Source organism: Melozone crissalis, unplaced genomic scaffold (assembly GCF_028551555.1).
Source record: "Melozone crissalis strain CALT ecotype California unplaced genomic scaffold, PUWL_Pcris_2 ptg000017l_1, whole genome shotgun sequence".
Classification (NCBI taxonomy): domain Eukaryota; kingdom Metazoa; phylum Chordata; class Aves; order Passeriformes; family Passerellidae; genus Melozone; species Melozone crissalis.
The window spans coordinates 7310265-7322423 of NW_026535795.1; the positions used below are offsets into that span (position 1 = coordinate 7310265).

Here is a 12159-nt window from a genome sequence, read left to right on the forward strand (position 1 = left end):
TGGGAAGGGGAGAGCGGGGTCACCCCTCACCCTGCCTGGCCGATAAGCCGGGGCCGGCCGGGAGGAAGGAAATGTGCTGGGCCCTGCAAGGAGCCGCCGCTGGAGCCGGCACTCGGCGCTCCTGGGCTCCCTCACCCGCTGCACCTGGGCCTGTGGCACCTCCGGTCCGGCAGGGCTGAGGCCGCTCGGCTCCGCTGTGTCTGCGCCGCTGCTGGGCCGGGTCCCCTCTCGGCAGGGTCCCTCCGGCCCGGTGGGGGCTGCGGAAACGGGGATGTGCCGACTCCAGCAGGAAACCTCCGTCCACTCAACTGCGCCCAGCTCGGGCAGGGGCCAGAGCTGCCTGTTCTGCTGCCAGCACATGTGGGGTTTGGGATGATCCTCACCCACCCACTCACCCATGGCACGTCATGGCAGGGGTGTAGATGCCCCTTGGCCAGGGGAGCTCATGGGCTCACACCCCTTGTGCCAAGCTCCCACCAGGAATTGCAGTGGGGTGGGATGAGCTGAGCTGGAGGTGCACAGGGTGCAAACACCAGGCAAGGGGAGGGTGGTTTCATGTTTTGGGAGTGCTGGTGCCTGGTGTGAGGGGGCACACCAGGGCTGCTCATCTTTAGAGCACTGTGGAGCCTCCCCACCTCAGCAGGGTTTCAGCTGAGTGATGATGGGTGGTGAGTGCTGCAGTTGTACCTCATGCTCTACCATGCAGGGTGGGTGGTGCTTTGCTATGATGGTGGATGCTGGTGGTGGGAGCTGGGGTCCCATGGAGTGGTGGGTGCTGGAGGTGAGCTCTGGGGTCCCATGGAGTGGTGGGTGCTGGAGGTGAGCTCTGGGGTCCCATGGAGTGGTGGGTGCTGGTGGTGGGAGCTGGGGTCCCATGGAGTGGTGGGTGCTGGAGGTGAGCTCTGGGGTCCCATGGAGTGGTGGGTGCTGGTGGTGGGAGCTGGGGTCCTGTGTGATGATGGCTACTGACAGTGGCGCCCGGCCGGCGGCTGCGAGCAGGGAGAGGAAGCCGCCCAAGGCAGCCCCAGTCCCGGTCGGCCGGCGAGGAGGGGCAGGAAGCTGGAATAAATCCCAGGAAGGGCTGCCTGGCTCCAGCTGGTCTGGGCTGCAGCGGATGGAAGCTGGGAACGGGAAGGGAGAAGGCGGGAGGGGAATGCGCAGGGGCTTTCTCAGGCCTCGGCCCCGCTCCAGCTGTGCCGGCGGCCCCGGCACATCTGCAACCCTGGCTCAGCAGTGTCGTGCGGACATGGGGGGGTGGAAGCTCTGTGTAGCCTCAGGGGTGACCTGCGGATGGCACCGGGAGAGGGGATCTGGATGGAGCCCAACCCAGCCAGTTTGGGAGCCCTGGTCACTGGTGGGGGCCCAGCCTGACCTGCGGTGTCCGTGCTGCCTTCCAGCCCTGCGTGCCGGAGTGCGGGGCTGGGTGCTGCCGCTTCTGGGGTGCCGCCTGTCCCCCATTCTCCCTCGCAGCAGCACAGGCAGCCCCTCGGCCCCTCGGCGGCCTGGCCGGCCGTGCCCTGTGTGGTCCCGGCGGGGCGGGGGCGGCCGGGGGCTTTGATGTGCTCGGCTGCCGGGCAACCCCTGCTCAGCGCAAAGCAGCCGCCCCCCGGCTGCCCCCCCGGCCGGGCTGAGCCCCGCCAGCACCATATGGCCGAGGCTGCTGTTACCGCGCCGCGAGCCCCGTTCCCAGAATTGAGATGGAAATGAAGCTCTGTGTTCTGCCGGACAACACTGCTGCGCCGGCCGGCTCGCCGTGCCAGGCCGGGACCCCGCGGCCAGCTGTGGCCAAGGCAGCGTCCCGATGCCACGCTGGCAGCCCCGAGCCCCGCACCCCGTCCCCAGCACCCCAACATGCACAGGGACGGGGTGAGAGTGTCCCGCTCTTGGGGCATCCAATGGGCTGGAGCAGCTGGGATGGCTGTGCCAGGCTGGCTGTGCCCTGTGTGCCATGACACCCACCACGGCCACGAAATGTGTCCCCGTCCTTGTCCCCGCGCCGCTAGGGGTGGCCGGTGGCAGGGGCGCGGGGTCCGGCTCGTCCTGGCATTGTTGGCGGCGCAGCTGGCGGTGGCGGCGGCCGGCCGGCGGCCCTGAAAGACATTCCTGTGCACAATGTCCCCGGCCTCCCGCCGCGGCCCGGCCACTGCCGCCAGATGGGGGCTAATTAGCAGCTTTGAGAGCCGCGGTGGGAACCGGGCAGCACCGGGCCCTCCGCCGAGCCCTGAATGGAGGGGGCGACCCCAGCGCCGTGCCCACCCTGGGAACCGCCACCGCACCAGGCTGGGGACACAGGGAGGAGGGACAGAGGGAGGGACAGGGGGATCCAGCTCCCCCCAGCCAGGCTGGCAGGGCTGAGTTCATGTATGCTCTCTAGGATTGCTGCCCTCCCCAGAAGAGGAAGAAGAGGGGAGGCCTTCAGCTCCCTGAATGCCTGGGGATGTGCGGCAGGGTCTGGCCTCCCCAGCCCAACCCCATAAAGGGCTGGGAGAGCTGTGCTGGCACTCGGGCACACATTGGTGTGCAAGGCAGGGTGTATGTGTGCATGAGTGTGCATGTGTGTACACGTGTGTGTGTGTACCTGTATGTGCGTCCATCCGTGTGTGCCTCTGTCGTGTGTGGGTACTTGTGGCTGTGTTTGGTCTCCACAGGGTTGTGTATGTGTGTGAACGCTCCTGTGCACATATTTGGGTATGTCCCACACACATCTGTGTGTGCAAGCACGTGTGTGTCCACACCTTTGTGTGCACACGCACACCCACCCTGCGTGTCGGTGTGTGCACACACCCGGGAGTGTCTGAGGCTCGGCTTTCCCTGCCTCCCTCCCTTCCCACACCATTCCGTGCTGCTCGGGGTGTGCCGGGGTCTCGCTCGGGGGCCCTCCCCGAGCGCTGCCTGCCCTTCCCGCAGGTGCGGGGTAATTAGCAGGAACGCTAATTACAGCCCGGACCAGAAACCCTTCGGGGCAAGGACCGGCTGCCTCGCACTCTGGCGGGACCTCCACGGGTTTCTCCTGCGGCAGAACCGTGCTCGCAGCCCACTCTCCGCGCTGCCCCACGCACCCAGCGCTCGACCCTCTGCCCGCCCCTCGGGTGGTCCCGGACCTGGCGCCCCCCGCCCCAGGAGCCGCCACCGAGCAGCTCCGCGGAGGTTTGAACCCCGGGAGAGAGGGGGAACGGGGAACTCCGAACTTGGGCCGGGGGGCGCGGAGCTGTCCCCTGTGGGGATGCCCGTGTGCCTGTGCCACCGTGGGGCCCCGGTGTCCCCGTGAGGGTGCAGATGTCCCCCGGGGGTCCCTGTGATTCCTGTAAGGTTCCGGTGCCCGTATGGACGAGAGCCTGCCAGTGTCTCCGTGGGGTGCCGGTGTCCCGGTGGGGGTGGCGCTGTCTCCGTGGGGGTCCCGGTGCCCCCCGTAGGGGCTGCAGGTGTGTGTCCCCGCCCCGCCCCCGTCGCCATGGGCACCGCCCGCCCGGCGCCGCGCTGACAGCGCGCGGCGTTTTATGAATGGGTGACGTCACGAGCCTGGCGTCTCACGGTCTGATCCGCCGCGGGGCGGGGGGGCCGCGGGGAGCGCGGGGGGGCCGAGCCCGCAGGGGCACCGGGGGCCGGGAGGGGACACGGGGCGAGCGGGGAGCCCGACACCGAGAGCCCGCGGGGCGAGCACCCGCGCTAACTACGGGCACAGTGGGCGCTCGCACCGCTGTGGCCTCCGCACCGCCGGCGTCCCTGCCCCGCAGCCCGAGCCCGTCACGGCGCTCCCTTCGCCATTGCCCTTTTAAGACGCTGCCCTTTGGGGCGCATGAATGGAGTGGGCGGGGCTGTGTCCGTCTTTTCCGCGCTGCCATTGGCCGAGGGCTCCCCGCGGCCCCGCCCACCCACCGGCTGTGCTCTATAAGTGCGCGGCGGGGCGCGGGCTCCTTGTCCGCCCGCCGCGTCCCCATCCTGCTCGCCGCGCTCGCCGCATCTCGTCATGAAGGTCGCCGCTGTCGCTTCTTCGCCGCTGCCCGCGGGCGCCGGTGGCCCGCTGAAGGCCGTGCGGCCCGGGGAGGCCGCTCGGTGCGGGCCGGTCCCGGGGGTGTCGCCGGTGGCGGCGGAGCAGGCGGCCGCCGCGCTGCTGTACGATATGAAGGGCTGCTACTCGCGGCTACGGGCGCTGGTGCCGACGCTGCCGCGGCACCGGCGGGTCTCCAAGGTGGAGCTGCTGCAGCACGTTATCGACTACATCTGGGACCTGCAGCTGGAGCTGCAGTGCGGCCCCCCCCGCCCCGCCGCTGCTGGGGACTCCCCCGAGGTGAGTGCGGACCCCGCGGCACCGGCTCAGAGCCTCGCTCCTCACGGGCAGCACCGGCGTTCCTTGGACGCTCCTTCCCCCGATCCGCGCCCTCTCCTTCCCGAGGATGTCCCTTCCTGCTGTCCCTGTTCCTTCTCCGGCACCCTCTGGCAAGTACTGACCGCCCGCTTCGTGTCCCTTTCCGCAGGCTCCGTGCATTCCCGCTGCCGATCGGATCCTCTGCCGCTGAGACCGCTCTGGACCTTCCACGGACATCGTTCCTGGGATCCCGGTCCCACCACGGACATCGTCCCCGGGACCCCGTCCCCGAGCACCGCGGCTCACCCGCATCCCTGGCTCCCCACCCCGCAGCCTGGGCAGGGGGTGCTGTGGGCCGGATCCTTCCTTCTCAGATTGCTGAGAGCATTCCCCGTATTGTATATTACAATGATGCTGGAGAATATTGTTCTACAATAGCTGGAGTTTTGTTATTAAACAAGCCCTGATGACCACACGTGCGTTTTCTTCCTGCCCCCTCCCCAGGGTTTTGGGCGTGTTTTGCTCCCGGGATTTGTGCCAAATTTAACTGGGGGCAACTTGTGCAGAGCACTGTGGGCTGGGTGGGTTTGTTGGGGGTACAGGGTCTGGGATCCTGTGGTGGTGCTGGGGAAGGGGTTTCCCACAGGCTGGTCCCAATTCCCTGTGTCCCAGCACTGCCCACACAGAGCCTCTCCCAGTGATTCTTGAGGGGTTTCACTCCCTGGGCTCAGTGGGATGTTGAGGGTCAGACACAGGAGGAAAGAGGTTGGCACCCTGTATTCTGTGGTGGGATAATGCAGCAGCCCTGGGATGCATCTTCCCGTGATCGGGCACCTAATGGGATGATGACACAGAGGGGACAGTGCTGTGAGCCAGCTGTGGGGTTCTGTGCCCCCATGGGAGTGTAGTTTCCCCATCTGCCTGCACAGTGGTGTGTTCACAGCCTGGAATTCCCTTCCCTCCCCTTCCCAGCTGGGCCACCTGCACCCACCGGCCTTTCCAGGGCTCCCACGATTGTTGCTGTGTCAGGACTGGGGGATTGCAGGGCTGATGATGCAGGGATTGTTCCCTTCACAGGGGAGAGCAGATACGAATCCTGGGGTGCTTCTCTCTGTGGCCTCGCCCCGTGGTTCCTGCTCTTCCTGGTGCAACCCCTGCCTGTGGGGACACACAACGCTCGCTCGGGACAAGGAAATTGCATCAGGGCTTGTGCAACCCCGAGGGCTGGGGGTGCCCCGGGCAGCTGCCCTGACCTGAGCTTCCCTGTGACTCACAAACACCCCGGGGATCTCACAGCCTCCTGTCCCGGGTCTGTGCAGACCTCCCTATGGGGCCGGGTGACACTTGGGGTGCCTGGAGGGGCTCCTGTTCCTCCGGTGGGACCCTTTAGGCTCTCCCCCTCTCCAGGGTCTGCAGCCAGGGGATTTGGGGCTGGAAGGGGCTGAGCAGCCCCGGGCGCAGCCGTGTGCATGTGTGAGGCTGTGCACACCTCTGTGGTGTCTGTGTGCTCACAGCTGTGTGTCCACGCGTGTCCACTCGTGCTTTCCCAGCCCAGCAGAGCCCCTGGCAGGGCCTGTGCAGGGCACAGGTGACTTTGGCTATCCAGACACTGCCTCGCTGTCCACTCCTGTCTGCCTGTGACAAAGCAGCAGGGGACACGCAGGGGAGCCGGGGGCTCTGGGTCTCTGTGGATGAGCTTGTCCATCCTTGGATGGGTCCCCTCCATCACCCCCCGGCTCCTCCTCATCGTCCCCCCGGTGTCTCCTCCGCCGCCCGCCCTCCTCCCAGCGCCGAGCGCGGCGGGACGGGCCGGTGGGTCCCTCTCCCGGTGCCCGCTCGCACTGCACGGCTCGGACCGCCCGCCTGGAGCAGCCTGGAAGGTCCCGGGACGGGAGAACCGGGGCTGGGGGCTCTGCTCGGGCCGGGGGCGGCGCGGGAGGCGCTGGGGCTGTTCCCGTGCCGTGTTCGTGGGTGCCGTCCTTGCCTGTTCATTGCCGCTGATGTGGAAGCTCCCGCTGGAGCGGTGGGGAGAGGGGCTCCGTGTGTGTCCGTGTGTGTCCCCAGGTCTCTGCCTGACCCCTGTCCGAGCCCTGTGTGCCCCACGACCGAGCCCTGGCCATGCAGCCCTGCCCGCCATCCATCCCCTCCTCGGGGGACGCTGGTGGCACCCCCGGTACCTGGGCACCCCCGGTACCTGGCACGGGAAGGGGCTGCGGGGCCAGCCCGGGCTGGCAGCGGGGCTGGCGGGGCCGAGCCCCTGCACGTGTCGGGATGCCGGATGCGGCAGCTCCAGGATGCACCGGAGAGCCCGAGGGAGCGCCCAGCCCGCGGGCACCTGCGCCCCAACCGGTCCCTCGGTGTTTTCGTGGGACCTGATTCATCCCGGAAGGGATTAGGGACGGGGGAAATGGGTGACGTTGTGGTGTGACCAGGACCCGGGATGGACATTGGCGTCAGAGCTGGTCTGGGACACGGAGGAGCCGGGACCCATGGCAGGAGCTGCGGGACCCATGGCAGGAGCTGCGGTGTGGGGCACGGCACCCACCGGGCACGGTGAGAGCGGCTGCAGGGCAGGGGCACCCTGGGATGGAGGGGCTCTGGTAGGCATTGGGCTGGGGGTCACTGCTGGGGGCTCTGGTCACCCCTGCAGCCGTGGCTGGTGGCTCTGGGCATCCCAGGCCAGGGGGCAGCTGCTTTGAAGACCTCCATAAGGTGCATTATGTGGGCTGTGGTCCCTCTGGTGAGGCTGCCCGTGGGCTCTATGTGCCCCTGTGGTGCTGAGATGAGGCCCTGGCCCTACTAGAGGTACCTCTGTGTCCACCAGGCTGGATCCAGGAGGGCAGCTGGAGCCCTGGCACTAGAGGGGCTCATCCACAGCCCAGGGCACTGGAGGGGCTCACCCTGGCTAGGGGGCGGTCCCTAGGGTTTGGCACTGCAGGTGGCTCTTCCCCACAGCTTGGGTTTTTAGGAGGGGATTGCACAGTTCTGCTCTCACTCTGACTGTCCCAACTTTTCCATCACTTCCTTGGGGGGTGCTTCCACGCCCCGGACACCCTGAGCCCCACTGACATGTTGGTAACCCTACACAGGGTTCCCAGAGCCCTTCCCAAGGTGGGAACAGCTGCTGGCCCCTGGTGCAAATGGGCTGAGCCCCCTGGAGCAGCTCATTGTGTCCCTGTCCCCCACTGCTCCATCGCTCCCAGGCAGGGCACAGCTGTAGCCCTATGTGGCCTTGCCCCAGCCGGGTCTCTGTGTGTCCCCACATGTCCCGTGTCCCTGTGGGGAGCCCCAGCTGGTGTCCCTGGCTCCTGTGTACCCCCAGGGTGGGGCTGGCAGGGCTGGTGTGGGACCCTGCATTGCCCTGCTCCCACGATGGGGGTTCCCCTTTCAGTCACGGTTGGGCAAGGCTGGGCTTTCGGCTGCGGTGTCCCCGTGTGTGCTGATGTCACCCGGGGCTCCCTGTCCCCAGTATAAGTCCTGGCTGTGCTGGTGCACAGGGAAGGGGTCTCTACACCTGCTGTGTGTCCCCCAGCCATGTCCTCTGCTCCAGCCTCCAGGTGCCAGCCTCGAGGTGCTGTATGGCTCTGCCTCTTGCTCCTGCTGCCCACCTGTGTCTCAGCCACCACCACCAGCCCTGGCATCAAGGTCTGGCTGACCCAGAGGACGCTGGAGTTTGGTGAGTCTGTGCTCCTGAGTAGGGAGGGATGGGGGGGACCAGTGGGGGATGATGCCCGGACTGCCAAGCATGGGGAATGAGGGGAACCAATGGGCACCCCCAGGAATGATGGCAAGTCTGACAGGAATGGGGGATGGAAGGACCATCCTGGCCCTGGCTGCTCACTCTGCTGACACCCCAGCTACCCCAGCCCCTTCCTTGTGTCACCCCAAATTCCCACTTTGCCCCAGGCCGGCGCTTTGGGCTGGAGCTGCTCCAGTCGATGCTGCAGAAGGAGCACGAGCTGAACCTGACGGGCTCCTACAACACCCTCCTGGGAACTCTCACCTACGCTGTGCCACGGTAGGAGCCACCCGTGGGCTCCCTGTCCCTGTCCCCATCCCTGTCTGTGCCGCAGCCACAAGCACAGCTCGCCTGTGTTGTGCAGGATTCACATCCACGAGCTGCAGATGAACGAATCCACGCTGGACTTTGCCGAGGGCGTGGGGCTGAGGCTGACGGTGCAGCGCGCCCGGGTGCAGCTCAGCGCCGACTGGGCAGCGCAGCTGGGAGCCGTGTGAGTGCCCGTGGGGACAGGGACAGCACCGGGTGGCGCAGTGTCCCCGCTGTCCCGGTGCTCACCCGCTCTGTCCCCAGCCAGGACAGCGGCTCTGTGCAGCTGGGCATGCAGGACGTGGCCGTGGCCGCGGTGCTGGGCGTGAGCGAGGACGGCGGTGGCCACCCCACGGTTTGGAGCGCCGGCTGTGACACCCACGGCACCGAGCTGCGCATGGAGTTCCACCGTGGATACAGGTGATGCCAGGCCCCTGCTCTGTGCAGGACTCCTGGTGCCCAGGCAGGGTGGTGGGCTGGGGGAGGCTGGGTGGGGGCCGTGAGGTGATCTGAGCACCCCGCTGTGCCCTGCAGCTGGCTCTACAACCTGCTGGCACCTCTGCTCCAGAGAACCCTGCGGCAGCAGCTGAACAAGCAGGTGGGTGCTCAGCCCCTGTGCCCTGGGCTGTCCCTGTCCCCCCCCCGCCCAGTGAGAGGCTTGGAGACCCTGACACCCTGCTCTGCTTCCAGCTCTGCCTCGTGCTCCAGAGGGGCATTGACAGGCTGGACGCTGTCCTGAAGCGCATGAAAGGTGGGTGAGGGGACCCCAGGGTGGTCCTGGGGGGCTGTGCACAGGGCTGGTGCCCAGCAGGGTCTGCAGGACCCCCCTGTGGGGCTGGATCCTGCCAGAGCCAGGCTGTGGGAGGGGGCTGGGGGTCTGACTCCTCCTGTCCACCTCCGTGTCCCTGCAGTGTCCACCCAGCTGGACACCATTGCTGCCATCGACCACTCCCTCCTGGCACCGCCAGCCTTCACAGAGGAGTATGGGGACATTGCCCTCAAGGTAATGCCAGTCTGGGCATCCCTGGGCCACATTTGGGAACAGGGCAGCCTGGCTGATCCTCACATCCATCTGTGTGTCTGTGCAGGGAGAGATCTTCAGGGTGGGCACGTACCAGCAGAGACCCTCAGCACTGCCTGTGGCGCTGCCTGTGGCACTCCCCATGGCGCTGCCTGTGGCTTTGCCCACGGCCCTGCCCACCACATCGCCCACGGCACACGAGCCCACGCTGCTGCTGGCTGTCACCGAGTTCGTCGCCAACTCGGCCGCCTTCACCTACTTCACAGCCGGGGCCCTGCGCAGGATCATCTCCAGTGACATGGTAGGGGTGGCTGCAGGGCAGAGCTGTCCCCACCGGGCTGTCCCCATGCCCACCCCTGCTCAGCCCCAGCCCCTGATCCCTCCCTGCCCACCCCTGCTCAGCCCCAGCCCCTGATCCCTCCCTTCCCACCCCTGCTCAGCCCCAGCCCCTGGCCCCTCCCTGCCCCCTGATCCCTCCCTGCCTTCCAGGTCCCCCGGCGGTTCCCGCTCCAGCTGAGCACCAAGAGCATGGGGGTCTTCTCCCCTCAGGTGAGTGGGATGGGACACAGGGACAAGGGGACACAGGCAGGACATGGAGTAGGACAGGATGCAGGTGGGATGGGACATGGGACACCAGATGGGATTGCAGGAGGAACTGAAGATGTGATTGAATGCTGGAGGGTGGGAAGGAAAAACGATGCAGGAGGGACAGGAAAGGGATGGGATGCAGGAGGGAAAGGTTGCAGGTGGGATGGAACATGGGATGGCACAGAGGTCAAATGGGATGCATGAGGGACAGGACAGAGAATGGGGTGCAGTGGAAGTGGCAGGTGTTGCAGGCAGTATGGGATGCAGGCAGAAGGGAACACCCCAGGACAAGGAAATGGGCAGGGCAGTGATGGGCACACAGGACTTGATGGGGGCATGGCGAGCATGGCTCTGTGCCACCCCTGCCTGTCCCTCCCAGCTGCAGGAGCTCTATCCAGACCAGCCCATGGAGCTGCACCTCTGGGCCCGCCAGCAGCCCCTGCTCTCCTGCCATCCTGATGCCCTGCATGGGACCCTCCTTGGCTCTGCCGAGGCCTTCGTGGTGCTGCCCAATGCCACCCGTGCCCCTGCCTTCCTGCTGAACATCGTGAGTGCCTGCTGCTGCCACAGCTCAGGGAGCCAGGGGACCCCAAAGGGCCTGGCTGGGGCTGGTGTGCCTGTGCTGCTGGCTGGGGCCATGCTGGGTGGCACTGGGGGATACTGGGGGCAGCTGGGTGGCACTGGGGTATACTGGGGCCAGCTGGGCCATGCTGGGGGATACTGGGGGCAGCTGGCACTGCCCGGGTCTCTCCAATGTCTCTCCCTGCTGCAGGATGCCAACGTGACGGGGAAGCCGACAATCACCAGGAACAGACTCGGGGGCACTGTGAGACTGACAGGGTGAGTGCTTGACCCTGAGCTGGGTCTGAGCTCCCCTGGGATGTACCTGGAGAGCTCCCCCACTCTCCAGCTCTGTCCTTTTGCCTCCCTGAGTCCTGAATTGCCTTCTCAGACCCCATCCTGCCCCCAGTTCATACCTGTGCCAGCTGCCCTGGCAGCAGGTGCTCAACTGGACCTGCTCTGCTGGGTCCTGGTCCCACTATGGAGCTCAGCCTGTCCCTACCCTGGCACGGGACAGTTCTTCCCATCCCTGTGCCTGGCTCTGACCCTGATCTTGTCCTACAGGCTCCACATAACACAAGTGGCATCAAACGTGGGCCTGGTGGAGGTGAGTGGCTGTGCCAGGGAAGCCAAGGGGAGCCCTGGGGGGGATTTGGGGGGCTGTGGACCCCATGCATGACAAGTCTGGCAGGGGGCTGAGCCCTGCCTGCAGCATGGACCCCTCTGTCTGTGCTGAGCTGGGCTCAGGGCCTGCCTGTCCCACAGGTGAAGCGTCTGGAGACCCTGCTGAAGTTCAGTCTGTGGCTTTTTGGGGTTCCCCGGGCAAACAGTAAGTGCTGTCCCCGTGCTGTCCCCATACTCCCACAGCTGCACCAGAGCCATCCCCTGCTATGACTTTGTCTCCCCACAGAGTGGCTCCAGGCTGGCATCGCCCTGCCCCTCCCGCATGGCCTCAGCCTGCTCAGACCCCGGCTCTCACTGCACCAGGTGGGTGCCACCACTGTCCCCTTACTCCGGGGTCCCCCATGTCCCCCATATCCCCTTTCTCACCCTGACTCCCTACAGGGCTTCGTGCTCATCTCCACGGACCTGCTGTACGAGCCATGAGACACCTGCCTCGTGGGAACCCACCAGTCCCTGCCAGTCCTGACCCCATCACCATCCCGGTGCCACCGTGCCCCCGTGGCTGGCAAAGTGCCCTTGCGCGGGACCCACAGCCCACACCCTGGGCAGGGATTAAAGGGGAGGTAGCTCAGCCCTGTGTGCTGTGGGTGTCTCGGGGAGCTCCCTCATCCCTCTGTCTGCCGGGCACGGTCCCGTTCCCGATCCACCACCGAGCATCGCCGTGTCCTCTGCCGCGAGGGGCTCTGCCTGTGCCCTGGTGGGCTCCGTTCCCTCCGGGGGGTTGCGGGCGGTGGGGACGGGGCGAGTGGCCCTGGGGAACCGGGGGTCGCTCCGATCCCCGCGGCTCTGTCGGTCCCGAGGGTCCCTGCGCTGCCGCTCCCCGCAGCCGCAGCGGCCGCAGCTCTCCCGCTGCCCACGGGATGGTGCTCGTGTCCGCGGGCTCCCGCCGCTCCCGCCTCCCCACGGAGCCCGCCGGGGCCCGGGGCCGCCCCCCGCTCCGGGGATCCCCGG

At 67.0% G+C, this 12159-nt stretch overlaps 2 protein-coding genes across 2 annotated transcripts; both read left to right on the forward strand.

Annotated features, from left to right (window-relative positions):
- The first annotated feature begins 3966 nt into the window (after window positions 1-3966).
- On the forward strand, window positions 3967-4767 carry ID1 (inhibitor of DNA binding 1). Its single transcript, XM_054274733.1, has 2 exons — window positions 3967-4288; window positions 4476-4767. Exons 1-2 carry the CDS (start codon window positions 3968-3970, stop codon window positions 4515-4517), a joined length of 363 nt encoding a protein of 120 aa, XP_054130708.1. The 5' UTR covers window position 3967; the 3' UTR covers window positions 4518-4767.
- Window positions 4768-6795: 2028 nt separating this feature from the next.
- LOC128936048 (bactericidal permeability-increasing protein-like) lies at window positions 6796-11631 on the forward strand. Its single transcript, XM_054274723.1, has 16 exons — window positions 6796-6859; window positions 7857-7982; window positions 8213-8324; window positions 8410-8538; window positions 8619-8774; window positions 8889-8952; window positions 9045-9105; window positions 9266-9357; window positions 9443-9676; window positions 9865-9924; window positions 10343-10510; window positions 10736-10803; window positions 11089-11131; window positions 11290-11353; window positions 11435-11511; window positions 11590-11631. Exons 1-16 carry the CDS (start codon window positions 6796-6798, stop codon window positions 11629-11631), a joined length of 1560 nt encoding a protein of 519 aa, XP_054130698.1.
- The last annotated feature ends 528 nt before the right edge of the window (window positions 11632-12159 follow it).